This window comes from Panthera tigris, chromosome B3 (assembly GCF_018350195.1).
Source record: "Panthera tigris isolate Pti1 chromosome B3, P.tigris_Pti1_mat1.1, whole genome shotgun sequence".
Lineage (NCBI taxonomy): Eukaryota > Metazoa > Chordata > Mammalia > Carnivora > Felidae > Panthera > Panthera tigris.
The window spans coordinates 2,441,089-2,468,570 of NC_056665.1; the positions used below are offsets into that span (position 1 = coordinate 2,441,089).

The window sequence follows — 27,482 nt, forward strand, 5'->3', positions numbered from 1 at the left end:
GCGTAGGGATTACAACGCACTCTGGTTGTATCTATAATATTTTCTCACGACTGATAACACGGTGATCGATGGAAATCAAGCAAAATTGTAGCGGTCGTTGATCCAGCGGGGGTGGGGGTGCTCGCCACACGGGGCTTTGTATTACTCTGTATCTTACACTGAGTGCGGGCTCCCAGGTCAACTGTGTCGCCTGCTCCCTGCTGTACGTTTCCGGCACTCGCGAATATGATGAGCTCTCACTCCCACCGTCAGGTGCTGTTCCACGGTAAAGACGGTTCTGGAGATGTAATGGAGGTCTCTGGCCGGTTAACGTTGACGTGATGAGAAGGGAGATCCCTCTGGGGGGGCCTGACCCGATCAGATGGGCTCTTTGACAAGAGCGTCTGGGACTTCCCTGGAGGAGATTCAGAGCCGACGGGGTATCTTCTCGCTGCTTGGTCAGGCAGACGGCCGCGTTGCGCAGAGGGCCACGCAGCAGGACGTGTGTCCGGCCTCCGGGAGCGGAGGGCCGGCCACCGCCTCCAGCAGATGAATTCTGCCAACAGTCACGCGAGCTGCTCCGAAAGGGCCCCCAGCCGTGATGAGATGCCTGGTGGACAGCCTGGCGGCGACCTTGGACGGAGCACCCAGCTGCGTCTGTGCTCGGCCCACAGACCCCGTAGGATGAAAGCTGTGTGCTGCTTTAAGCCACCAAGTGTCACACAGCAATGGAAGAGGAGGACGAGCCCTGCCACGTGTCGGTTCTGGGGGCGGGGGGAGGGCCCAGAAATGAACAAACACCACTTTGTTCCACAGGCTGGTGGAGGCGGCGGAAAAGTTGAAAGACACAATCTGGAGTGGCGAGAGGGGTCATGGAGATAGGACGAGGGGGTGGCCTCCGGTTGGCCACGGCCGACTGAACCCACACAGCTACAGAGCCCTGCGCAGTGCCCGCGAATGGGGCGTCAGCCACCACAGGTGCAGATCACGTGACGGGGCGGACACCTCCCTTCCTTCCCCCGGGCCCATCGGCTGGCTGGTCTCCACCTGGCGTTTTCTGCCTCCGTGAACTCTTCTTCCACCTACAACCTGGAGGAAGCCTGTCGCCAGTGGGAGAAAATGAGGTCGACACACAGGGAGAGCTGGGAGGTAAAAAGACAGGGGATCCTGAAGACGTTCGACACCCAGGTCCAGCTGAGCCTGAAGCCGGCTTGATTCCCATCCTTCCCAGTTAAAGGAACCAATAAATCCCGGGGATCCCGTTACTTCCTATCCTTGCGTCCTCGTTAATACGGACGTTCACGCAGCCCGGCAAACAGCAGGAGAAGTTCTCACACCGTACTCCCGCCATTCCTAGACTGACGGTTCATATGAACTAATTAAGCGCCGTGAAGTCTTGGAGGGCAGGCGCCTCGTTCCTGGGTGTTATCAGGGAGCCTGCAGGGAGCTCCGTGTGCCGAGACAGACGTGACGGGCGTCACGGTTCAAACGGTGCACACGCGTGAGTGAGGACAACACAGACATCTCACAAGGGGTTCTGCCGTCAGGCTGAGCGGTCTGGCTTGCCCGTGACCTGTGGGCACCCTGAACGGAGGGAGGGGATGGAAGCTTTTGAAACGACAGCCTGATGCTGCGGACGTGCTGGCCACAAAGAGACCCGTGGACGCAGCCCAGCGCAGGCGGTTGCTGGAGAAACCGGAACCGTAGCCCTGTCCTGGGGCTGTGTGTTCGAGTCTCCTTCCAGAAGTGGGGGGGGGGGGGACCATTCGCCGTCAGACCAGCAGACCAGCACTCCAACTGGGCTCCGAACCAGCAGGACGAAGTCTCTAGACGTTAGAACAAACCAGGTCATTCAGATCCGCGATCAGCTCCTGCCTGGATGTGGCCTTTCTCCTGCCGAGCTGGAGCGCAGGCCTCGGGAACCTGCCCTTGCCGTGGGGGACCCAGAAGTATCGCTCACAGCTGCTGTCCCGCTGGTCGCTGCTGGACGCTGCTGACACGGAGTCCGATTCCGTCAGGGGTGGCTCAAACTCCGGCCTGTCCCTGAGGTTCGGGGGGTGCTGTGGGTACTGGGAGCCCCGGGAGCGTGGTTTCTTGTGCACGTACACCGGCCTGTCGAGTTGAGTCTCCAAGCCGTCACTCCAGGACCCGTGGGGCACCCTTCCCTGGTGCTTGGGGGCCGGGGTCTGCCTCTCTGACCTTTCGCCAACATAGAAGTGAGGAGCCCCTCGGAGGCCCGCCGGGGCGTGTGGGTGGAAAGAACCTTCCATCAGCTGCCTCCGCGGGGCGTCCTCGTCTTCCTCACTCAGCTGCGGGGAGCCACCCTGCCGGGGGCCCCGGGACACAGCTTGTCGCGTGCTCCTGGGGTACACCTCCACCAGGTCCCCCAGGGCATCCATCCGGAAATGTCTCTCTGGCCAGAAAGTTGGATGGGAATTTTTGTGAGAGTCTCGCTCATTAACGATGTAGTAGCTGGGGGCCCGGGGCCTGCGACCACGCGGTGCCCAGGCCGAGGGGCCCGGTCCGCCAAGGGGAGGGCTGATGTGCTGAAAGCCTTTTCGGAAAAGAGGTTCTGAGTGAGCGTCTTCGATGGGCTTTGTCAGCATCACAGGCGAGCGGGGTCTGCTCCTGAGCCGGTCACCTGTGCTCACACAAGGACCACGCGGGCGCCTGCAAGACAGAGGTGGGTAAGCGCCTGGTCCGAGCCCCTGCCTCCCGAGCGCCGCCAGCCAGGGAGGCCGTGTTCTCGGCCTTTCCCTGACCACGTCCCAGAGCGTTAACATGTGCTCTGCGGATGCACGCACAGGATGGTTCGGGGACCCGGGAGAAACAGAAGCCTTTGCTCCTGGAATTCTAGAACACCTACCGGAATGATGCGCGCGGTGCATCTCCATGGAGGGAGTAGGGCAGAGGGCGCTTTGCTAACATATCCCGCCCTGAGCCCCCGTTTTGTCCAGGAGCACACAGTGGGGCTAATATTAGGCCAGCGCGTGTCGGGAACGCTCCTCCGTGTCGTCCCTGCCGTGGGCTGTCCGGCCGCTCAGGCACTCCCTGCCCACCCGAGCGTACGGGATCCCTCCTCCCTGTCAAGGCCCCGTAGATACACTCTCTTATCGCAGGATTTCAAGTCCTCCGTGAACTTGCCAACAAACCCCACCCTCTCCCCCCAGCATTTTATCTGAACTGCTTTCACGGTTGTCACGATCAATTCCAACCACATCCTCGGTGAGTTGGGGTCAGTGCGCACTCCCAGAGTGCATCCGCTGCTGTCTTATGTGTGAGGAAGGCTCAAACAACGACAATGGACCCCAGGTAACACAGAACGACCTTGCCAATAACTTGGCCAGCCCGGAACTGAAATATGAAAGGTCTTGCCAATAATATGGCCAGTGTGGACTTAAAAAAATAAAAGAACCAACAATTATAAAAGGTATTTTTTCCCCTGAGGCTGTAGAAACACCTACCCTCGGTTGGCAGGAACGTTTGCTTACAGGTGATCCGGCAAAAGGCGGAGGGGGAAGAATGTGTCCTGTTTGACCCACTTTGTCCCCCCCATTTCTTCTCAGTACCAGCTGGCCCGGTGGCCGGCTGGCAGAGCTGGAATTCGACGGCCTGGCCTCCTGAAACTGCTGAGGCCCTCAGATCCCTAAGGGTTCTTCAACCTGCACTTCACGGCCCTGGCCATCACCGGCAGGTGTCACGGTCAGGGAGGCAGGTTTCCAGCTGGTCTGCAGATAAGCTCACCTGTTCGTGTCCTGCCCCGGCCTGGGTTTGGACGTGCCGGGAAGAGGCGAGCTGGGGCTGCGGGGGCCTGGCCGGGGACTCGGGGGTGTGTGCTGGGCAGCGGCCTCTACCCTGCCCCTCTCACTGCTGCATGAGTCCCAATTGACCACGGCGCCGTTGCTCTGGGGTGTCCCCAAGTGAGCTGAGGACAGCTGGCTGCCGAGGTCGCCGTCCTTGGGAAGCCTCTTGCTGCTTTCGTCTTGGGTTTGGATTCGGGCTGCGGGAAGAGGGTGGGACGTGAGAAGGCAGGGGTGACCCGTCGGGGCTGGTTTAGCTGCAGGAACGTCAGGACCTCCAGCTGCTAGGTGTGCAAACCATTGTGTGCCTGGGGACACACCTATCCCGCGGGCAGCCAACGTTCCGTAACCCCGATCATATCCTCACGGGGAGCCGGAAGGGAGTGTGGACTCCCATGAACCCCGAGGCTTTACAGATGCATCATGTGGGGCCCCCCAGAGGCAAAGCGGGTCGTTGCCCAGCTTTGGGGCTCTGGTCGTTTACCTACACAATGCATATCATAAAGCTTATACGACAATTATGAGCTTTTGGAAGCAGTTCACAGAGCATTCTGGAAGAAGACGTAGCCTGGAGCTGAAAGAGGGCCATCGGACAAAGCCACTGCCCTCCCGAGAGAGCTCCCGAGACCCTCGGTTTTAAGGACCACCCGAACTAAATTATGTCCCGTTGGCAAGTAGTCCTTGACTTTCAGTGGGGTTTGATCGTGTGAGCTTCAGTCTCTTTCTGTAGCGGATTTTCATACATAGGGTGCTTTCTGAAAAGGGGGAGGGGCAAGGTTAACCCTTGGGCCTCCTGGCTCTTCCTCAGCGCCCCCTCCAAACCCCCACACCCCCACGAGGGGGACGGATCTAATTAGCTCTGCAGCACAGCAGACACAGAGCCGGCCCGCGGAGCCTTTTAGGGCCTCAATCTCATTCATTTTCCGCGGGAGAACGTGGCCTGTGCCGTTTCAGCGCTGCGGGGTGATCTCTCTGTGGTCTCTTCGTGGTGCCCGGGGGCAGATGGGTTCCCCTGCCCACCTTCCTTCCTTCCGGCCACACCAGCTCTCTGCAGGAGGGGGAGCCTGGGCGGGAACAAGTTTGTTGGGGCCCCTGGAGAATTTGGGGAGAGAAGGCCGGGCCCAGCTGGCATTGCCCTGCGGGAGTGGGACGAGGGGTGCCCTCAGAAGGCTGCACCTGGGGCACCGACGGGGGGGAGGGGGTCTCGCAAGGAGGAAATGGCCATCGAGAAGTACAGAAAAGTTAACAAGACAAGGGCGTCCGTATGGGTTTGCTCCAGATTTCTCTGTTGCTTTTTCTCTCCCGTATCAAACTCTCCTTCTGATTTCAGACATGTTTCGGTGCCATTCACAGGCCTGGGTATGACGGAAAAATTATAAGTTTAAACCAATATTTATAGCCCTGTTTTATTTTATGGTGCCTAGTTCATTGTGAAAACCACAGTTTATCAGGCATTTGTATTGGTAGCACACCTTAAACGGCTGTATTTCAAACATTTTTTTTAATGTTCTTTATTTTTGAGACAGCGAGAGGCAGCGTGTGAGCGGGGGAGGGGCAGAGAGAGAGGGAGACACAGAATCGGAAAACAGGCTCCAGGCTCTGAGCTGTCAGCACAGAGCCCAGCGCGCGGGGCTTGAACCCACAAACCGTGAGATCACGACCTGAGCCGAAGTCGGACGCTCAACTGACTCAGCCACCCAGGTGCCCCGAACTGCTGTGTTTTTAAATGTCCCCCCGCCCCAACTGAGGCAGAAGGCATTTTCGTCTCTACTTACCCTCTACCATTTGGGCAACCTTTTTCTTGTCTTCAGATCTGGCCTAAAATACAAATAATAAGCATGTTTGTTTTGGTTTTAGCAGGAAGAAGTAATGAACACTATTCCGGGGGAGGGGGGGATTCACGTGTGACGGCCTTGGGCCAAGAGCCTTCGACTGCTATCACTTGGGGACAGCGTACTCAGGGACTCGGGCCTTGCTTAAATGAATAAATGCCGACACCCCAGAGCTGAAGTGTTACCCAGCAGGTTTTATTTTTAGGGCCAGCTGTTCGACAGACCGGGTGTCGATTCTGCCACTATGGTCAACCTGAGACACAGATGAGAAAATACAGATCAACATGGGACGTGTATGTTTCCCCAAAACGCCTTCTGTAGCTCCCCATCTGTTTCTTATGATTGTTCACGGAACTGTTTCTTTGCCTGAGCCGATACTCCCAGGAGTTATGGTTTTCAAAGTTGCAAAAGGCGGATGTTTTTTGCGTGGGGCTCTGGGACTGGGGTGGGGCGAGGAGGCACCCAGGGGTGGAATTGTAGGGAGGCACCGCCCACTCTCGGCTGCGTGGGGCAGGCTCAGCGGGAGCCCGAGAGCCCGTGCCTCCCTTGCCTCACCCCGTCCTGGCCAGGGCGGTGTGCAGAGAGGGGACACCGTGCCCACGCTGGACCTGTTAGTCTCCTTCTGACCGTCCTGAGAGCTAAGTCCCAGATGGGAGAGAGGGTGACGACACCGGAGCCTGAAAGTCATGAAAAAGGTGCGTCTTTCGGTCCAAACAGAGTGCGTGGGCTCAGATGTGCAAGTTGACACAGAACGGGAAAGGGGCCCTTTTTCCTTCCTCTGAGTGGGTGGCGGCCCACAGAAGAGCCCTGCACCCTGAGTCCCTGGGGCAGCCACAAGAGGGCGCTGACGCGCTCAGGGTATCGGCAAGGCCGCGGTGCGGGGGAGGGGGGGAGTCAGCTAGTTCCTGGGCCAATGCGAGCTGTCCCTGGGATTTCTTAGAAAGAACTCTGCTGGAGCCTGGGGGAGGCGTGGCCTTGTGCCCCGGAGGTGGCCAAGAGCCCTCGGAATCCGGAAACGTGACCTCACCGGTAGTCCCTTGCGGGCGAGAGCTGCCCCGCGGCGGACACGCAGTCACCACGGCAGAGACGAGGCGGTGCTTACGTTTTGGATTTGCATTCTGAGCTGCTGGTTGCTGAGCTTTAAGGATCTTGCGATGCTCTGAAGGTAATAGATGACCATGCTGGGACGGAAGAACACAGGCCACGCGTGAGCCCCCCTCGCCTCCCGCTGCCGGCCGCCCGGGGTGCGCTGGGGGCCAGGCTGGTGCGGGATCATTTCAGTGTCTGTCCCACAAGACGACGATTGCGGCATTCGGCCCCATCGCAGCGGCCTCAGCGGAACGAAGCCCGCCGTCCCTCCCTCCGCGGCTCCCGCCTGGGTCATCAGGCTCTACGCGGGACTTTGCAATGAACTCGTGGCTTTTATTTGGTTCTTGGAGAGCAGCGCTCTCTCGGTGGCCAGAGCTTGCAGAAGTCCCCCAAGCCTGGCGGGGAGGGGGGTGTGTGCGTCGCGTGTGGTACTCACAACAGCAGCAGGGTGGCCGGCAGGATGACCACGGGGCTGCTGACGTACCCCACCACAGAGCCGAACCACGCGGGGAAGTCCTCCTCGATGGTCTCCGACACGACGTCGTACATCTTCTCTTGTCCGCTGCGAGGAAGACAGAACCCCAGATGGCGTTGCTTTTGGCGGGAGGACTCTACGGACCGTCAAGCAACAGCCGTATGGCCGGAGCCCCGTCCTCGGAGTCGGGTGCCAAGGGAGGGTAGATACCCCAAAGTGTAAGACATGCAACATTCCTAAGCTTTTGTATGACTTGTCCGACTGATGGGAGATTTGAAGGTGGAGTCAGCGATCACCGTGTGCGCGTGTGCGTTTTAAGGACGGTAAATGTCCCCGATAGTTTTGAAACCGACCTGAAGGGAAAGCTAGGCAGAGCGCTCTGGGCCCTGCTACCCTGATGCAGTTAGAGAAGTAACGTAGAATGAAAAGGGACGTGGGTTAGCGTTTGATAACGGCTTCCTGAGCTCTGGAAGGGACGAGCGCCCAGGTGACCTCCTCTGTCGCACAGCAGGCTGTACTGTTTTGATAGGCGCTATCTTTTCCAGAGGAGCACGGAGATGATGCTCCTGGAGGGCAGCCTGCCGTCAGGGAAAGGGCGCTCACCGGTCCTGGACTCCCAGGCTGTGGGTTCGAGACCCTTCTCTGCTGTTGACCTGTTCCGTCGGCCGGGAAGAGAATTCCCTTCAAGGCAGGGGCCCTTCCCCTAGAGCTCAGTCGCTCAGGGCGGAGGGGACAGACCCGAAGTAACTTACCTGAAGGGCCCGCAGTTCAGAGACGGCTTGTACCGAGCAATAGCAAAGACAGTGGGCAGCATGCACAGAAACAGCATGAACAGGAGCATCGCCAGGTAGAAGTTGTTGGATCTGCGAAGAAACCGCGTGCCGCGTGCCGAGTCCCTTCTGTGACAGTTGACACGATGATATGCCCAAACCAACACCCACACCGAGGCCTTGACACTTTAGACAGAAAAATCCTCCTCCTGTAGGAGGTGCCCGGGGCGGTGGTGGGGTGGGGGGAGGTGGGGAGCTCAGTCCGTTGAGCCTCCGACTTCGGCTCAGGTCGTGACCTCACGGTTTGTGGGTTCGAGCCCTGCGTCGGGCTCTGTGCTGACAGCTCGGAGCCTGGCGCCTGCTTCGGACTCTGTGCCTCCCTCTCTCTCTCTGCCTTTCCCCTGCTTGCACTCTGTCTCTGTCTCTCTTCCAAAAATAAATAAATATTTTAAAAATTAAAAACAAAAGATGCTCGGGGGGCGCAGGAGTGGCTCAGTCAGTTAAGCGTCTGACTCTTGATTTCTGCTCAGGTCATGATCTCAAGGTTCGTGGGTTCTGCCCACATCAGGTTCTGTGCTGCTGCACGGGGCCTGCTCGAGACTCGCTCTCCCTCTCTCTCTGACCCTCCCCTGCTCGCTCGCTCTCTCTTTCTCAAAACAAACATACATTTTTTTAAAAGTTTAAAAGGACGCTCAGGGGACTGTTGAAGGCAGCGCTGTTCCTAGCAGGGCGGGGAACACCCCACGCGCCCACCGACAGGAGCAGGGATAAAGGCCCTGGGGTGCTCTCCTTAGGAAGCACCGCACGAGCACAGGGCTGACGGTACACAAAGCAAGAAACCGGGAAACGCGGCGCCCTTAGGAGTCGGTAACGAGGGGAATCGAGTGCAAGGGGGGCTTCCGGGTATGACTCTGGGTCTGCTTCTTGATCTGGGTGCTGGTTCCCTACTCGCATTCGGTTCGTGCACGTTTACGCCTTGTGCCTTTTCTAGATGGTTCTTAGACCAGGAAAGCATTTCAAAACCAATGTGAGGAGCTGGGGAGGAGTGAATCGGAGTTGATCTGAGGGTGGGGCACGGGCAGGGGCTTCAGTGCGACCGGAGGGCGGACGGGCCAGGGCCAGGCGGCCGCTGGGACACCCCTTGCGGCACTTGGCCCCGGGGGGTGGGAGGCCCGACGAGCCCTCTGTGTGCAGCGGCCGCGGTTCCCGCTCACCTGGAGGCCCGGAACACCTGCTGGTGGGGCACGTTGCAGGTGAGCACGGCCCAGCTCCTCAGGTACATGAGCCCGATCAGCTTGAGCACGTTGAACGCCGGGAGGCACGGGGAGAAGAAGGCCCCCATCCTGCAACACAGGGGAGGCGGTGAGCTGTGCCGCTTCGGACGCTTGGGGCGTCCCCGCGATGCCTAAGGAACCGGAGACACCCCGGAGGGGCCGGGAGCCCGGCCGCCCGGCTCGCGGACACGGCCGGTCACCCCCGCGGGCGAGGAGTGACCCTGTGACGTGCCCCTGCCATGCGGGTGTGCTCGGCGTTTGTGTCTGCCTCCTCGTGCGGCGGGGGGCACACACGTCCACCCCAACACCTGGCAGTTGGCCTCGGGCCACTCCTGTCGCGAATAGAAATCCCAAGAGGATCTTTGCTTTCTCGCTTTGACGAAATTGCCCACACGGCCGTCCCCTCCTGGTCTGCAGGGCTCTGTTCCAAGACCCCCGCGCTGGGGGACAGTGCTGAACCCCGCATACACCGGGTTTTCCTACACATGCCTCCCCCCCCAGGGGATGAAGTTTAACCTGTAAGGTAGGCACTACGAGATTAACAAGAACTCCCAGTAAAACAGAACCATTAGAAGACAATGTAACAAAAGGTCTATGAATGTGGCCTCCCTCTCAAACTGTCTTAGGAACTGCACTCACCCTGCTTCTTGCCACGATGCGAGACTACTGTAGTTATAAAAGTGCCTGATACTGAGCAAAATATTAAATAAGCGTTGGGTGTGGCCTTAAATACTGCATTTGTGACAACTGTGCAAAAGGGAGCAGACTATAAGGGTATACAGACTTTGAGAAATGTTACTCGATGCTTCTCTATGCCTCATGCATTTTACTGAATGATTAGGGAGAGAGATTGTGTTTTCTGAATGCACGGAGCCTCCGAAAAGAAGGATGGAAACTTCTTTTCCTTGCCTGTATTTGAACAGACAGCACTGCGTGTGGTCCGATAGGCAAAGCCAGAGGCGGGGGCTTGACTCGGGGAGCTCCCCGCCGTGCTCCCACAGACACGCGCGTATGTGGGGGTCCCTTTGCGTCTTCGGTGTCTTTAGGAAAAAGATTGCCTTGGCCGGGAGTTGCCCCGCGTGAACGGATTTCATCCCAGGATGGGTCTCTCCGTCTGGACGATGGCCATGCTCTGGGCTCAGTGTCTCCATGAAAATATGGAGGCACATGGGAGGGACAGTGGGGGGCTGAGGGCGGGCCTGGACCCAGCTGTGACACAGCCACTCCCTGGAACTCCTGGGGGCTCAGCAGACTGTGTTCCCAGCCGTCCCTCAACCTCCCAGCAGCTTATTCTAATGGTTCCTGTGCAGATATATATATATATATATATTTGGTGGGGGGGCTGTGACTAACAATGGCCTAAATACAGACTATTTCTTTTCTCGTTCCTTTCTGCAAAATGCTTAGAAAGCCATTGCTAAAAAGCCATTGTAAAATTACTACATTTGCAAGATGGTCTAGTTAGGAACTGTTTATGTCACTTTTAATTCTTGTGACTGTGTTTGTTACAATCGTGTCCCTTCCAGACCGAGTAAGGCAAAATCTTAGTCCGGGGGCGGCTGGGGGGCTCAGTTAGTTAAGCGTCTGACTCTTGATTTCGGCTCAGGTCATGGTCTCCTGGTTTGTGAGTTGGAGGCCCGCATCGGGCTCAGCGCTGACGGCACGGAGCCTGCTTGGGATTCTGTCTCTCTTTCTCCCTGCCGCTCCCCCGCTCACGCTCCCCCTCTCAAAATAAATAAACTTAAAAAAAAAATCTTAGCCTGGATGAGAGGTACACAAAGGTAAGAAGGAGCTTTGATACTTACCAAATCATTCCTTGGTTGTAGACTAAATGTAACACGTTCTCTGCTATTTTGAATTCCCCGTATTCAGGCTACAAGAGAAAAGGAACTTTCACATTAAAAAATGGTTCCAGGGGTGCCTGGGTGGCTCAGTGGGTTAAGCATCCAACTCCGGCTCAGGTCATGATCTCACAATTCGTGAGTGCGAGCCCCGCGTCGGGCTCTGGGCTGACAGCTCGGAGCCTGGTGCCTGGTTCGGATTCTGTGCCTCCCTCTCTCTCTGCCCCTCCCCTGCTCACACTCTGTCTCTGTCTCTCTCTCTCAAAGATAATAAATAAATGTTAAAAAAATAAATAAACGGTTCCAAAGTTCCTTGTGCAAACCAGTTCACGATAGTCACGTGCAAAGGGTTCTTTGGTGTTACAGACACAGAGAGATCGCGGTCTGCGTGGCCACCCCAGGAAACAGTACGGCTGAGAACGAGAAGGCAACTCAGCCCTGTGCACCCTCCCCTCTTCCCTCCCATTTCAGCCACATCAGGAGAGGAGGGTGCAGCCATAGGAGCTTCCCCGTGGACCCAGCATCTCACTTACAAACTTGCTTTCCAGGTCCCAGCACCAGTAGTCGCTTAGGTACCGGACGAAAAGTCCTCGGAAGAAGTCGATGAGCAGAATGCTGGCCACGGTGAAGAGCATGTCGATGATGGAAAGCTTCAGCATCTCCTGGAACACAGGGGGTCCTTGGGGCCACCTCCTCCTGCGGGGCCCCCAACCTCTGCCAGTCCCCCGGCCCCCGCACCGTGGCGTCTTCGCGTCTGGTGCCTAATGGGTGCTCAACGAATATTTGTTCATCTGAATTTGAATTTTGGTATCTGAGTCCAACCTGACACGAAACCAGGACAGAACCTGAGGTCTGTGGTTCTGAGCCACTGGAGACCACTTGGGGCCAGTGATTCAAGTTCACAGGACAGACAATAACCTGGGGGGGGGTGTGGGGGGGTGCTGAGATTCTCTGCATGAGATCCCGTACGGGGAGGCCGAGTCTGGAGCGGATGCCCGGGTTCAGACCTGCCTTCTGCTCTTTACTGTCTGTGTCCACGGGCAAGTACCTTCACCCCTGGAGTCTCAGTTTCCCCGCGTGTGTCTACAAGGAGGGTCACGATAGGGTCTCATGAGGACTAAGCGCTTAACACGGGGCCGGCACGTAGCCAACACTGCACGGGTCTTTGTGCCGATTGTTACCATCGAATCGGAGAAAATCGGAAACGCTCACTGAACCTGAGTTTCCTTTCCTATAAAACAGAGGTAGTGACCCTTCAGAACGAAGTGATGAATGGCTGTGGAGGGGCTTTACGAGGGACCGAGGGAGCCACCTGGCCGACGTATGTCTCCCAGCACTGGTCTTGAAGACTCTGGGTGTAGATGGCGGTCTTGTTGGCCCCCGCGAGGGGCAAGGTGGGGGTCGCCAGGCCAGCCTCCTCTGGGGTCCACATTCCGCCTCTCCCGAGCCCGGTCCCGGGCCCACGTGTGGCCCATTTCTCCCCTTCCGGGGCCGCACTGGCAGCCAAGAAGACAGTAGAACCCGTCCAGCGGCTCGCGTTACTGCTGGTGGCAGCTTCCTGCGGGGACGACGGAAGGAAGCAAAAAAGATTGCTGCGTGTTTGTAAATAAGCATCGTAGACACCCAGAACAGCACTGCTTGGGAAAGATCTCCCTCCGCCTCTCTCTTTCTCACTGTGTCTGTCTCCCTGTCCATCTCTGTCTGTCCACTCTCTCTCTCTCTCTAGCTGGGTGGTTGGCCCCTTCAGCCCCCGCCTCCAGACCCCGTCCAGGTTAACACCGGGCGCATCTTCTCGCCCCCGCGAGCGCGTCGGGACAGTCGTCACCCCCTGTTACAGAGGAGCAGGCTGAGGCTGACGGGGACGTTCCGGGGCGGTGTGCGGGCGCATCGCGAGTAAGGGCCCCGTCCGTGCGGCGTCACGGCCGCTTCTGCCCGTAGGAGCCTTCGGAAGGTGGCGCCGGCGACGCCTCCTCCCCCCTCCCCCCTCCCCCACCAAGTGGGGCGCCTCACAGGTGCCGCGGGCTTACAAGGGGCGCCGGAGCTGCCCTGGGCGGGCCCGGGAGGGGGGCCCCCTCTGAACTGTCCCCACGCGTGCTCGCGTTCTCCCCAGCGCCTCAGTGAGTCTCACGGCCAGCCTCCCTTCCCGGGATCGTCCGCTGTCGCCGCAGACGCCCGCCTCGACCCGATGGATGGAGCTCACAGAGGCGGGGCGGCCCCGGGCAAGGGAGCGGGAGTCGAGACGCCCCCGCTCCCCTCTCCCGGCTGGGTCACTCGCTAGCCATAAGCTCCGGCCTCAGTTTCTTTAGCTTGGAAACGGGGCTAATTCTGCTCCCTTTACCTTGAGAAGGCCACAGCTGAGTTGAGTGGTGAACGAGACGAATGGAGGGCAAGAGTAAGCGGTGACAATGTCCGCAAGGGTGATGGCCCCGGTGGGTGTGCGTGTGTGCGCGTGTGTACGCGTGCGCGCATGTGTGAGTACGTGTGTGCATGTGTATGTGCGCGCGCGTGCACGTGTACATCTGTGTGCACGCACATGCATGTGTGTATGCATGTGCATGTGCTGCACGTGTGCGTATGTGTTTGTGCACGTGCAGGCATGTGTGCGCACATGTATGTGCGCACACCCATGTGCGTGCATGTGTGCACGTGTATGTGTGTATGCATGCATGTGTACATCTGTGTGCACGTACATGAGTGTACACATGTGTGTATGCATGTGCACGTGTATGTGCTGCACGTGTGTGCATGTGTGCGTGTGTTTGTATGTGCGCGTGCAGGCATGTGTGTGCGTGCATGTGCGTGTGTGCACAAGTGGGCATGCATGCTTGTGTGTGCATGTGTATGTGTGCGCGTGCACGTGTATATCTGTGTGCACGCACATGCATGTGTGTATGCATGTGCATGTGTGCTGCACGTGTGTGCATGTGTTTGTATGTGCACGTGCAGGCATGTGTGTGCACATGTATGTGCGCACACCCATGTGCGTGCATGTGTGCATGTGTATGTGTGTACACATGCATGTGTACATCTGTGTGCACGTACCTGCGTGTACACGTGTGTATGTGTGTGCACGTGTATGTGCTGCACGTGTGTGCATGTGTATGTGTGCGCGTGCACGTGTATATCTGTGCGTACGCACATGCATGTGTGTGCACGTGCATGTGTGCTGTACGTGTGTGCATGTGTTTGTATGTGCACGTGCAGGCATGTGTGTGCACATGTATGTGCGCACACCCATGTGTGTATGTGTGCATGTGTGTACGCATGCACGTGTACATCTGTGTGCACGTACATGCGTGTATATATGTGTGTATGCATGTGCACGTGTATGTGCTGCACGTGTGCATGTGTGCGTGTGTCTGTATGTGCGCGTGCAGGCATGTGTGTGCATGCATGTGCGTGTGTGCACAAGTGGGCATGCATGAATGTGTGTGTGCATGTGCAGGCATGGTGTGCATGTGTGTGCATGTGCGTGTGTGCACAAGTGGGCATGCATGAATGTGTGTGCGTGTGTGTGCATGTGCACGTGTATGTGCTGCACGTGTGCATGTGTGCGTGTGTCTGTATGTGCGCGTGCAGGCATGTGTGTGTGCATGTGCGTGTGTGCACAAGTGGGCATGCATGCATGTGTGTGCGTGTGTGTGTGTGTGTGTGTCTGCATGTGCGCGTGCAGGCGTGGCAGCGAGGATGGGACGGGGGCCTCTGCCGAGGACAGCACTCACCTCAGCGCTCATGCTGTTAACTTTGTCCAGGAGAGCGATGATCAGGCTGTAGAGGTTCCCCAGGTACAGCACGAGGACCCTGAAAACACACGCCCGCCTCGAGAGACAGCCCCACACGCAAGCCCGAGGTTCTGGACGTGCCCCACTTGGGAGGGAATCTCACGGTCACCCCGAGACAGTGGCTGCCCCACGCGGTTCCCTTCAGAATCGTATGGGGGGGGGGAATAAAAATTCCAGAGCGCGTCCTGCTCAGCCGGTCTGGGTGGGGTCTGGGGACCCCTTCAGGCCCCGTCCTGGGGGCAGCATACTAAAGCCGCTAGTGTCGCAGGAAGCGTGTGAGCTGAGGAGGTGGGGCTCCGGAGGGTCGTGTAAACTACGCATCCTTGCGTCCCCATTCCTGGTTCGTCAGGTGATTTTCCAGGCAGGATCTCATTCGAGCCTCCCAACCGGTCAGGCGCACGCTGAAGGGACAAGTGGATTGCAACACGGGGCCCAGTGAGCGGCTCAGGTCCAGAGTTCTCCAGAGGCAGAACACCACCTGAGCGCCGCGGGGTCTGCTTCCCACACGCGGGTCAGGCCGTCAGCCGCTCGGGGGACTCTGGGCAGCTGTGAGCGGGGGGTCAGCCGGCCACCGATCAGAGACGCGCAAACACGCCCTGGGATCTCCCAGCACACGGCCTGAGCCTTGGCAGACGCGCGTCGGGGACAACGAGGCCAGACAGGCGAGCGACGGGTTCACCAGCTCCTCCCGGGGACCCTGACTGGCACTTAGGGGGCCACGAAACCGGTACAGGTGCATGAAGAAGAGAAACGGCTTTATCCCGAGGACCAGACTCCAAGCTGATGCTTGGCGTCGCCCCTCGGTCCCCAAGGCCCCGTTGTTCACAGGTGCAGTTCAGACATGTGGGTGGGAGCCGGCAGGGGGGTCTGGGGCATCACTGCCACCGGCCCTGGCTCGCCCCTCCACTCCCTGCACAGAGGAGCCCTGGCTCGCCCCTCAACTCCCGGTGCACCCAGCCAGAACCCGTTTGTCTCTGCATTTGGGGCACCTGCACAGGGCAGGACCCTCCGAATATGCTCAGAAGTGCTGCCCGACAGGAGGACAGAGGATTAACACGTGCCTTCCTGGTTCCCCCTTTGCTCTGGGCCTCCCCGGGCCCTGGACAAAAGGTGACATGATCTGCTGTGGTGAGTTAATGGGACTAAAACAATATGTCTTGCTCTTATGACCAGAATTAGCCCTAATTTGTCTCGGGCGAGTCTCTTGATGACTCTGTTTCTCTAGTTTTGACCGTGAATAACGAGACCGATCTGTATAATACGATTGCTGTTAGAACCAACGCAGTAATAGAATTGATCCTCCCCAATGCTTGCTGGTGAGGACAGAGCTGAGGCAGACACTTCTCTCTCTCAGGTCAAGATCGGGGCTGGGCACAGGAGGAGGACCGGGTTTGGGCCGGTTTGGAATCTCATCTCGAGCCACCCTGGGTGGGGAGGTTTCTGCAGACCCCTTGCCGGCTCTTTCTTTATTTTCTTTCTTCCTTCCTTCCTTCCTTCCTTCCTTCCTTCCTTCCTTCTTTTTCTTTTTCTTTCCTTCCTTCTTTTCTTTCTTTCTTTCTTTCTTTCTTTCTTTCTTTCCTTTTCTTTCTTTCTTTTCTTTCTTTCTTTCTTTCTTTCTTTCTTTCTTTCCTTCTTTCTTATTTAATTCCAGTTAGCTAACATATACAACACCCAGCGCTCATCCCAACAGGTGCCCTCCTTAATGCCCATCCCCCATCTAGCCCATCCCCCCCACCCCTCTCCAGTGACCCTCAGTTTGTTCTCTGTATTTAAGAGTCTCTTACGGTTTTTAACCCCCTCTCTGTTTTTATCTTACTTTTCTTCCCTTCCCCTGTGCTCATCTGTTATGTTTCTCGAATTCCACATGTGAGTGACTTAGTTTGCTTAGCGTAATACACTCTAGTTCTAACCACGTTGTTGCAAATGGCAAGATTTCCTCCTTTTTGATCGCTGAGTAGTATTCTGTTATATATACCATACACAAAAACAAATTCAAAATGGGTGAAAGACCTAAATGTGAGACAGGACACCATCAAAATCCTACAGGAGAAAACAGGCCGCAGCAACCTCTTACTAGACAATCTCCGGAGGCAAGGGGGATAAGAGCACAAATGAACTAGTGGGACGTCATCAGAATAAAAGGCTTCTGGGGCGCCTGGGCGGCTCAGTCGGTTAAGCGTCTGACTCTCGATTTTGGCTCAGGTCATGACCTCACAGATTGTGGGATTGAGCCCCACATCAGGCTTTGCTCTGACAGCAAGAAGTCTGCTTGGGATTCTCTCTCTTCCCCTCTCTCTCTGCCCCTCCCCTGCTAACGCACATGTACCCTCTCTCTCAAAATAAATAAACATTTTTTAAAAAAAGATACAAAAGCTTCCCCACAGCAAAGGAAACAACAAAACTAAAAGGCAACTGACGGAATGGGAGAAGATATTTACAAATAACATATTGGACACAGGGTTAGTATCCAAAATCTATAAAGGACTTACCAAAATCAACACCCAAGAAACAAATAATCCAGTGAAGAAACAGGCAAAAGACATGAACAGACACTTCTCCAAAGAAGACATCCAGACGGCCCACAGACCCATGAAAAGATGCTCCGCATCACTCGTCATCAGGGAGATACAGATCGAAACCACAGTGAGACCCCTCGATCTTTCTAGTAGTGTTTTCCTGCCTTTGAGATGACAGTTGGGTTTTAGGGAGAGGCAAACAGCCCTCAGGCCAAATCCTAGCCTCACCTATTGTTGTCCGTAAAGTTGTGAGGGACACGGCCACACCCACCTGCTCCTTTGCAAATTGCCCCTGGCCACTGTCCTGATGTAACAACCTCGGGGCTGAGCAGAAGCCACAGAGACCTATCCCACAGGACCCAAACCGTTCACGCCCTGGTCTTTCGGGACAACGTTTCCCACTCCTAAATGAGAGCAACCTAGCCCGAAGCTGGCGGGCGACTGGTTCTGCAGAATGTCACCGAGCGGCACAAGAGACGATGCAGAGGCAGATGTGAGGCGGGGCTGTGTGGCGCCTCCCCGGCCCCGCTCGGCCAACAGTCCCCGCTCCTGGTCTACCGCATGGACGAGGGGACCGCCCTCTGGGGGCAGTGGAGTTTTCAGGGAGACGGGGTGAAGCCAGCACTAGAAACGGATGTGGGTGCCCTGTCCCCATGGGCGGTCCCAGGACACCCCGTCAGACCCAGCAGCTGCCATGCCTCGGGCCTCCAGCACCCCCAGCCGTCGCGTCCAGCCACCAGCCTCGCACCGCCCTCTCCACCCCTCTCTCCCGGCCTCCTTTTCCTCCTCCTTCCCCCTTTCTCTCCTGCGCATCCTGCTTTCCTTGAGAGGCACCCCCGGGGAAGTTCTGTGCTAAGCTTTAAGGGCAGCGAACAAGCTGGGCTCTTGAGGGACGCGGGTCCCCCGTGTGCGGGGCACACGGGTGCCCCCCGCGTGGCATTTCCCACGGGGCTCCCGTACCTTGCCAGCTGAAAACGCAGCGTGGTCCGCGGGTGGTACATCTCCAGGGCGGCGATGAGGTCGAAGGCTGATGGCGCCAGCATGGTGACCAGGGATACGACCACACTCACCTGCCGAGAGAGCGCGAGCCGGCCGTGAGTCCCCGGTCCCCCCCGGCCCGGACTCGCGTGCCTCCCGCTGGCCTCCTGGCCTTCCGTGTGGTCGGTGGGCACCCGGAGGGCTGTGCGGCTCCCACGCGGAAACCCTCCCCCAGATCCCTGCCGATTCGATGTTTCGGAGAGGCCCCTGCCACCCTGTCGCGGGCTTTACTCCTTTTAGGAGCCGGCTTTAATCCGAGATGCTGACGTTTGCCCCCGGGGATTTGTGAGCAGTCCCGCCACGTCTCCCAATTGCCCTGCTGGTCACTTGGGTGGCGGGTGGAGGCGACCCAACTATTACACACAGGAAAGGGGGGTGCCGACAGGTGATCGGATACGCTTTCTGCACACGGTAGAGTAAATATCTCGAGGGTCACGCCTGGGTCCCGTCTGTCTGCCTTTCTGACGACGAAAGAAGGACGTTTAGCTGGTACCCGGGCGGTGTGAGCTAAGGAAAGATGCCGTATCTGAATATGCCTTTAAAAACCTGGTCTCTCTGCAAACACACGTAACCCACTTACCTGGCATGAAATAAGAGGCCTGAGAAAACCTGACCTGATGCCGTCTCAGGTTCTGAACAACGAGGGTCGCTTGAGGAAAACCTGAGAACGGCCTCTCCCCTACGCACTTTGCTCCGTAAATTCCAAGGATGACGCTCGTTTCTACAACAGCAGTCGGCGGGACGGTCTCTGCATCTGCCTTTTAGACCTTGGCGGGAAAAGCCAACGGGGCTTTGGAGGCAGCGGCCTTACAACAGATACTAAGAATTAGCAGAGTGGTCGTAACGTTTCTCTCGGCCGCTTCCGTCATGGGAATATTCACATCGACCAAGAGAAGAGACCTTTTAGCAAACAAGCCTGGCTTGGGATTTAGAAATCCCTGTTAATTTAGAAATACGGAGGGGGCGCCTGGCCGGTCCATCCATTAAGCGGCCGACTTCCGCTCAGGTCATGATCTCACGGTTGGTGGGTTCGAGCCCCGCGTCGGGCTCCGTGCTGACAGCTCAGCGCCTGGAGCCTGCTTCGGATTCTGTGTCTCCCTCTCTCTGTGCCCCTCCTCTGCTTGTGCTCTCTCTCTCTCTCTTTCAAAAATAAATAAACGTTTAATTGTGCTCTCTCTCTCTCTTTTTCAAAAATAAATAAATGTTTAAAAAAAAAAAGACATAGAGAAACAACCTAAGTGTTTAAGAGCTGGCGTGTGGTCAGCTATGACAGGTGCCACGGACTGCGATTTGGTCATTAAAGCGAGTCTGCGGGGGATGTCCGTGTCTGGAAACGTGTGTGTGTGAAGAACCACCACGAGAGAGCAGCAAACCACAGTCCGCGACACCCAAAGGCGAAGAAGGAAACGAACGCCGGAAGGTGACGTTGAATCGGAACCGTTCCCGACGGCGACCAACCAAACCATCCCTCCAGGTCTTGGTGTGGCCCCTGTGGCTCAGAGCCCGTGCAGTCGGTGCTCTCGGACAGGGGGACTAGGTTGTCCGGGGGGATATTTCCAGCCCACCTGCCTAAGGAACAGCCGGGAAGGGGAGGGCGCGCTGCTCTCGCGTCTCTCCTGGAGGGCGCGTGCGGGGAAGGCGGTGACTACCTCGTTCTTCTCCCAGAGCGTCAGCTCCTTCTTCGACTGCTCCAGCTTCTGGGACCGGTCCACCACGAAGTAGATGAGGTAGATGCTCCCGGCGAGCGACAGAAGCACCAGGATGTTGGCAACAACCCTCAGGCACACGGTCACTGCCCTGCGGGGAGAGGCGGGCTGCGCTGGGCTGCGCTCCGGGCGCCGCGTGAACGACGGGACCCACCTCGTGTCGTGTGAACCCTCTGCCCTGAAGCGTCGGTGCTCCCCCTACCCACCCCCAAACTCCTCCTCTCCTAAGGGATCAACAAGGACTTCTAAGCCCACCCAACTGCCCTCAGGGGGACTCGAAACAAGTCTTGCGAATCTGACCCTGTGCACAGGTCCATGCGGTAGGTGATCAGCTGTCTTTCCCTCGAGAACATACGCTCTGAAATGGTTTACTCTTCCTCGCCGTGGTATTCTCAGCTCCTGGAACGGGCCCAGCGCGTATAAACACATCCTAGCTCTTTTCTAGATGATGAACGAGGAATGGAACAGGGGTTTGCTCTTTCCTTTCTAACTCTGGGGGCAAACTCACTGATTCCAACTGCTTATATATATATATATATATATATATATATATATATATATATTTCTTATCTTTTTATTAAAAAAAATTTTTTTTTTAGTGTTTGTTTTTGAGACAGAGAGAGAGAGACCGAGCATGAGAGGGGAAGAGGGAGAGAAAGGAAGACACAGAATCCGAAGCAGGCTCCAGGCTCCGAGCCGTCAGCACAGAGCCCGACGCGGGGCTCGAACCCACGAACCGTGAGATCGTGACCTGAGCCGAAGTCGGACGCTCGACCGACTGAGCCCCCGAGGCGCCCCAACCAACTGGCTTATTTTTAAGGCGTCTTCTTCCAACTTTGGGGCCAGACTTAGCCTGGGTTTCCCTGCAAACAGAGCATCAGGCAAAGGCCTGTTTGCAAGTACTTTACTCGGGATGTGATCCCAGGAGGTCTATGGGGGAGACGGGAAAAAGAGCAGTCAGGGCAGGGTACGTGACGGACTTGGCCACAGCTCGCGGCAACGGCAGGGCCTTCTGAGGGGCGTGCGGGCTGTGTCTCAGAACGGTCTGCCCGGCGAGAAGTAGGGAAGCCTCTGTCATCGCTTTCCTCCCTGCTGGTCAAGGGTGGCTCCCCGAGAGTGAACCCCCGGCGTTGCCCTAGCCTGTCAGATTCCCGTGCACGCACGCTGGCCGGGGTTCGGTGGGTGCCCCACACTGCAGCCTCAGAGGGGCCGTGGGGGGGCACTGAGCAGCGGGTACCGGTGAGGGGTGAGGGGTGCGAGGGGCCCTTTGCACGCAGCTGTGGCGCCCCCACGGCCCTGCCCCGCAGCAGGTGCCAGAGGAAGGGGCGTGGCCAAGGAGGACGTGAAGGGCACAGAAGAGGTGTACCAGCCTCTCTGTAAAGCGTAATTCCACCCTCCGGGTGACCTCGGGCTGGTCGCGACACCCCCCTCCACATCAGTGGCGGCCCTTCATCGTCTGTACAAGGGGGAAGCTCACCCCCAAATGATCTGATGAACGTCACCTTGTCTTTCTGTGCAGAACTTTAGATGAAGAGTCAGAGCACTGCCGATGGAAGATCTGAGAGAGGGTGAGGTCCATTCATAGCGTCCTGTGCTTTCTCACCTCTCCTGTGCCCAGACCACGCTGCCGTCCTTGGTGGGGGCCAACCAGGGCGCCCAGGCCACGCTATGGTCATTGGGTGGGTGGGGGGGCAACCTGTCGGTCCCCGTGCTGACTGCGCCCAACAGTGCACGTGACGGGCACAGGCTGGGGTCGCCAGTCAAGGGTTAATTTCCCCCGTCTCTACCCAATCCTTCCGCGTCCTGTGATAATATCCTGGATATCCCAGAAGGCCTATCGCGGGCCTATTCTCCCCAGGCTTTGGCAGCCGCGGGAAGATTCAGGATTCGCTTGTGGACGAGACTTGGGGAACAGGCTATTCTTGCTGCTGACGTATTTGCTTATCATGACGGGTCATGCGTTATCGTGCAGCCAGACGCTGCAGTTTTTAAATGTGGGGGGACAGCAAAATCACCTGCTAAGAATGTGGATCGTGGTGGCCCACGTCCAGACGTTCTAACTCAGGGAATCGGGGTGGGCGCCAAAGTGGTCGGCATGTTTTGTGCCCGGGGGGTGACTGTGATGGGTGGGTGCTCTCTGCCCTCTGAGTAGCTTCTATGGAGCCCCATTCTCCTTTCACAGGGGAGGAAGTGGAGGCCCGGAAGGGCCAGGGGACCGTCCCGGGTCGTGGGAGCTAAGGACGAAGGGAGAGTAGGCGCCCCTCCCCTGCCTCCCTGTGGGGAATCCTTCCCACCTGCTTCCTCAGGGGCTTGCGTGGGCTTGCGCACCTCCCCACGTCCACGGCATGGCTCCGATAGGCTTTCTGCATCACGGAAACGAATCCAGGGGCTCAAGACCCAGGGAGGATGTCAGAGAGTTGTCCCATGAGGACAGGTCACTGTCCCTTGGGGGATTGGCCCTTCCAGGTCAACTCTCTGGCTAAAGGGCCTCACCTCACCCAGACAGCCCTCAAATCCCAGAGAAGTTCAGATCTGAGCCATCACCTTGGAAGGCTTGTCGACAAGAATTGGTCGTCTTGTGACTTCCGGGATTTGTTGCTAAAGTAGTCTTTGCTCGGGGACCTGGGTGGCGCAGTAGGTTGGGTGTCCGACTTCTGCTCAGGTCGTGATCTCGCGGTTTGTGGGTTCGGGCCCCGCGTCGGGCTCTGTGCTGACAGCTTGGAGCCTGGAGCCCGCTTCCCGTTCTGTCTCCCTCTCTCTCTGCCCCTCCCCCGCTCGCGCTTTGTCTCTCTCTCTCTTTCTCTCAAAAATAAATAACCATTAAAAAGAATAAAGTACTCTTTGCTTAATTTAGCAAACTAGAAATTGGTGCTAAAAATACCTCATCTAAGTAAAAGAACTCCCACCCTATGGCCTGATCTAAGGAGGAAGGAGCCACTCTTGACTACTGCTACTGACCGATTAGATTACAGGCTTCCCACGTGTCACATTACTAGAAAGACGGATTTTAAGAAGGAAGAAGAGGGGCGTCTGGATTGCTCAGTCAGTCAAATGTCCAATTCTTGGTTTCAGCTCAACCTATGACCTTGCAGTTTGTGAGTTCGAGCCCTGCATCGGGCTCCATGCTGACCGTAGGGAACCTGCTTGGGATTCTCTCTCCCTTCTCTCTTTGGTCCTCACCTGCTCTCTCTCTCTCTCTCTCTCTCTGTCTCAAAACAAATAAATAAACTTAAAAATATTTTTAAAAACGAAGAAGAGCCACCTGACGATGTGTGAAAATAAGATATAGATAGTTGGATCATTTTTGTGCCAAATTAAAGTAGCATTTCAATGAATGAAGCATGGGGAGTCTCCATACATACAGGTTTTTACTTTTCTCCTTCTCCTGTTCTTCCAGGATGGCCTCCTTTAAGGAAAGACACATTCAGTTAGAAGCTTAGCGTTACCATTCATCATAAGTCTTTAGAATTATTTCATGATAAGAAATGATGAGTCAGTATCTGGAACCAATCTGTGAGACGTTGTTGACATCAGTGCTTTGTATAATAATAAGTAGATAAAAATGGAGGGGCGCCTGGGTGGCTCGGCTGGTTAATTGCCCAACTTTGGCTCAGGTCTGGACCTCGCTGTTCATGAGTTCGAGCCCCGCATCGGGCTCTGCGCTCGCAGCTCGGAGCCTGGAGCCTGCGTCGGATTCTGTGTCTCCCCTCTCTCTGCCCCTCTCCTGCTTGCACGCTGTCTCTCTCTCTCTCAAAAATGAATAAACATTAAAAAATAATTAAATTAAAATAAATGCAGATGGGGGCTTGGGGAGACGAGGGGGCAGAGCATGTTATTTAATAAATGAAATGATCTAATGGTGTTTCCCGAAAGGGGCAGCATTGAGCTGTCGGGTTGCTCGGTAGACCCGAGTCCCTGCGAGCTTCTAACTGCTTCCTCTCCTGAGCTACCACTAAAGCTCACATCGCCAACACGCGTGTATTTTTTCCCTCACAAATTACCTGCAATATGGTGGCAATCCCTTATGCAAATTACCAGCAATGCACCAACTGAAATTTTCGGGGGATGAAATTTAGAAAATTGAAATAAAGAGTTTTTCAATGCCTCGTTCTGTATTCCATGGGATTGTGGGTGCACGGGGCCGGTCCCCTCGCTGAGGAAGACTCGGACTCTCGCGGAGGCCCAGGGCCTCCGCGGTCAAGGCTGCGGGCGAGGTCGGAGGACCCCTGACCGCCCTCGGCCCCCCCCTGCGCCGCCCCACTCACCCTGATGCTGTTTACGATGGCGGCCGTTTTGCTCTCGGCGGCCTCTGGGTTTCCGATGAGGTAATCCCAGGCACAGAACACCCGCCAGCAGAACGTGTAGTTTTCATTGGAGGCTCTGGCGAGGCTCGTGCGCGAGTTCTTGGCCATCCTGCAAGAGGGGAGCCGGGACGAGCATGTGAGGGCGGCGGCGGATGAGCCCCGGCTGCCCCTGGGGGGCACCGGTGCGTCCGGCGCCCCTCTTGTGCAAATGGCATTGGCCACTCTGGTGGCCGGGAGGTCACTGAAGGCATGTGTGCCCGGGGCCGGGCAGTGTGACTGTGAAATCAAACTCTCCCTTGAGCTGACTTCTTCTTCCTGCCCACTGAAGGGAGCCTGTCAGGCGCCTCCTGCCCATGACACCCTTGAGATGCCTCTGAAGGCAGGAGCCGCCGTCCCTCTTCCTTCAGACTGAAGGTCAAAGTCCCTGTGCCTTCAGACTGCCTCTGGCGATAAGCTTTTATCTGTTCTCTCTCCACAGTCCTTGCTCCTGAGTTTGCTCTCATCCGTCTCTTAGATCGTAACATCGAGGAAAAGGCCTGTCCTCCAGGTGGGGGTTTTGAGGACCCCCCCCAGAAGCCAGGCTGGAAAGCTTCTTGCCAAGTGGAGGCCCCTGGGTCACTGTGCACCTCCTTAGGCTTTTGTTTTTTGATGGTGATGGTGCCCACGAGGCTGACAGAAGCAGCCGGTGAGCCACGCAGGGCGGGGCCAGGTTCTCCCTGGACTCCCAGCCCGTCAGTCAGTCCTCTGTGTCTGGCCCCAATACAGAAGCGGGGCGTGGGAAGGCTGCCAGGGCACCTGGCCGTCTTGGGAGCCAACCTGCCCATTTTAGTAATGAGGCCCAGGGAGGGGAAGTGAGCGGCTGTGGGTCTCGCGGTGGGGACCGTGCGGGACTCCTCACCCCCAGCCACTTCCTCCCACTGTCTTCCTCCCACTGTGTCTCCTCTCAGCGATGGACCGGGTGTGCCAACCGCATCATGACGCGGACGAGCCTGTCCCTTACCGAACTCGTAGCTCGGTCACAGGCCGACGTGCGGCCGACGGAGAATGTTTGGCTTTCTGCAAGCTCTGGTCACTCAGACCATCCTGTTCCTACCTCTGTCACCGCACTTACTAAATTGCCTGAAATTACGTTAACTGGCAAGTCTATGGGATTCTTGTCTCTCCAGACCCAGCTCGGAACCTGGCACACAGCTGCTGGTTAAAATGAGCACATCTCTCTTTAGCTTTGGTCCCCCCACCTACAAAGTGGGTACAGTTCTGCCTTAACTTTGCATGATATTGACCAGCTTGAGATCACACATATCACTCTTGGCATGTATTTGGAGAAACTGAGCAGCCATACTTTTTTAAGAGGATGATGAAGCTGTAAGCAAACACAGCCATGCCCACCAGGAAGTACGCCAGGGGCAGCCGGTAGCCCGCTCTCCCGATCCTTCTCTCCCTGCCGTAATAGCCGTAGAAGAGGACAGAGTACTGTAGATAACCCTGCGAAGAGAGAACACTCAGTGTCACTTCCGGGCTCCAGAACTGTGGCCCCCGTTCAGCCCTCCCTCAAGATGAGAGTGCGACCCAGCCTCCACCTCACCCCCAGGGACCAGACGGTGTCCAGGTCTCCGGCAGACATAACACTCTCCTTGGGGATCGTCTTGCTGTCTGTGCTTCCGAAGGGCTGGCCCGCAATGAGCTGGTGGGAGAGAACAGGATGTTATGGGATCCTCAGTGAGGGGAGGGGACCAGAAGCAAAGGGGTGGCCGATCCCCACGGCCTGTGAAGGCGTTGCACGTGTGAGATCTCTAGGGGCTGGATTTCTGCTTGATTCTCACTGATGGAGAGGTAATCCTGGGTGGGCAGATTTTCTCTTTGCTTGATCAGCCCGCCCGGGTATTCTGTCTCTGGGCTGGACGGGGCTTCTACAGATGGGTTTTTGAGGTCACCGGGTTTCTTTGATGGCACGGAAAATAACCCCATTTACTCTGGGAGGACAAAGGTTAGTTGAGAAGTGGGTTTTATTTTACCAGCGTCTGCACACTGGCCCAGATGCCGAATCTGGCCTGTCACCTCTTTTTGAACAGCCTAAGAGCTAAGAAGCGTTTTTGCATTTTTAAATGGTTGGAAAAGAATTAAAAGAAGAATGATATATTGTGACGCTTAAGAACGATCTGAAAGTCAAATTTCAGTATCCATAAATAGAATTCGACTGGGGGCGCCTGGGTGTTTCAGCTGGTTGAGCGTCCGACTTCAGCTCAGGTCGTGATCTTGAGGTTCATGGATTCAAGCCCCGCATCAGGGTTCTGTGCTGACAGCTCGAAGCCCGGAGCCTGCTTCGGATTCTGTGTCTCCCTCTCTCTCTGCCCCTCCCCTGCTCACTCTCGCTCTCTCAAAAATAAGCAAACATCAAAAAAATTAAAAAACAATAGAATTCTACTGGAACACAGCCACACTGTTCATGTGCCGTCCGTGGCCACTTTCACACCGCGTGGCAGACAGAAGGGGTGTGACAGGGGCCGCGTGGCCCCCGGAAAGCCTGAGCTATTTACTAGCTGGCCCTCCACAGAAAAAGTTTGCTTGAATACAAGGATGATGAAGGGAGTCGTGTTATGAAACTGCTCTGACATCTCTTGGTTTTAACGACTGGCATTTTTATCTCTCCTGGACTAGTTCTTACCTCTGGAATGACGATAAAAGCACCTGTCATCATTGTGAGCACAATATTAATTCCAAATAACCATCTCAAGAATATGAAGTAGGAGGCAACACCAGATCCAAAATGACCTAAAGAAAGACAAGATAATAAGAACGATTAAAGAAAAAACCAAAAAACCAAAAAAACCCAAAAAACCCAAGACAAACAAACAAAAAACCCCCACACGCACACAAAAACCAAAAACCAAAAAACAAAACAGTATAAACAGGATGAACAATATAAAACCCTCACGGTGCAAAGTTCTCTGTAAGCAGTGTTGTAGTTGTTTGTGTATCGGGGCACAGATCAAGAAGGCCAACTCGGGTGTTCCCCCAAAATAGTCATTTACGTGGGTCAAGATGTTCCCTAGTATTTCCAGTTATAAGCACAAAA

At 56.3% G+C, this 27,482-nt stretch overlaps 1 protein-coding gene across 1 annotated transcript in view; it reads right to left on the bottom strand.

Annotated features, from left to right (window-relative positions):
- The window catches only part of TMC3 (transmembrane channel like 3), a 30,538-nt gene continuing 3,056 nt past the window's right edge, over positions 1–27,482 (bottom strand). The window contains exons 2-19 of the mRNA XM_042987911.1: positions 27,072–27,178; positions 25,992–26,090; positions 25,749–25,891; positions 24,368–24,515; positions 23,465–23,508; positions 20,046–20,193; positions 18,319–18,428; positions 14,783–14,861; positions 12,373–12,618; positions 11,594–11,722; positions 11,025–11,092; positions 9,160–9,288; positions 7,928–8,038; positions 7,137–7,262; positions 6,714–6,792; positions 5,555–5,597; positions 3,724–3,979; positions 1–2,649 (exon numbers count right to left, since the gene is read on the bottom strand). Of these exons, the coding sequence (XP_042843845.1) occupies positions 1,806–2,649; positions 3,724–3,979; positions 5,555–5,597; positions 6,714–6,792; positions 7,137–7,262; positions 7,928–8,038; positions 9,160–9,288; positions 11,025–11,092; positions 11,594–11,722; positions 12,373–12,618; positions 14,783–14,861; positions 18,319–18,428; positions 20,046–20,193; positions 23,465–23,508; positions 24,368–24,515; positions 25,749–25,891; positions 25,992–26,090; positions 27,072–27,178 (2,909 nt within the window). The 3' untranslated portion in view covers positions 1–1,805. The remainder of the gene's footprint in view (positions 2,650–3,723; positions 3,980–5,554; positions 5,598–6,713; positions 6,793–7,136; positions 7,263–7,927; positions 8,039–9,159; positions 9,289–11,024; positions 11,093–11,593; positions 11,723–12,372; positions 12,619–14,782; positions 14,862–18,318; positions 18,429–20,045; positions 20,194–23,464; positions 23,509–24,367; positions 24,516–25,748; positions 25,892–25,991; positions 26,091–27,071; positions 27,179–27,482) is intronic.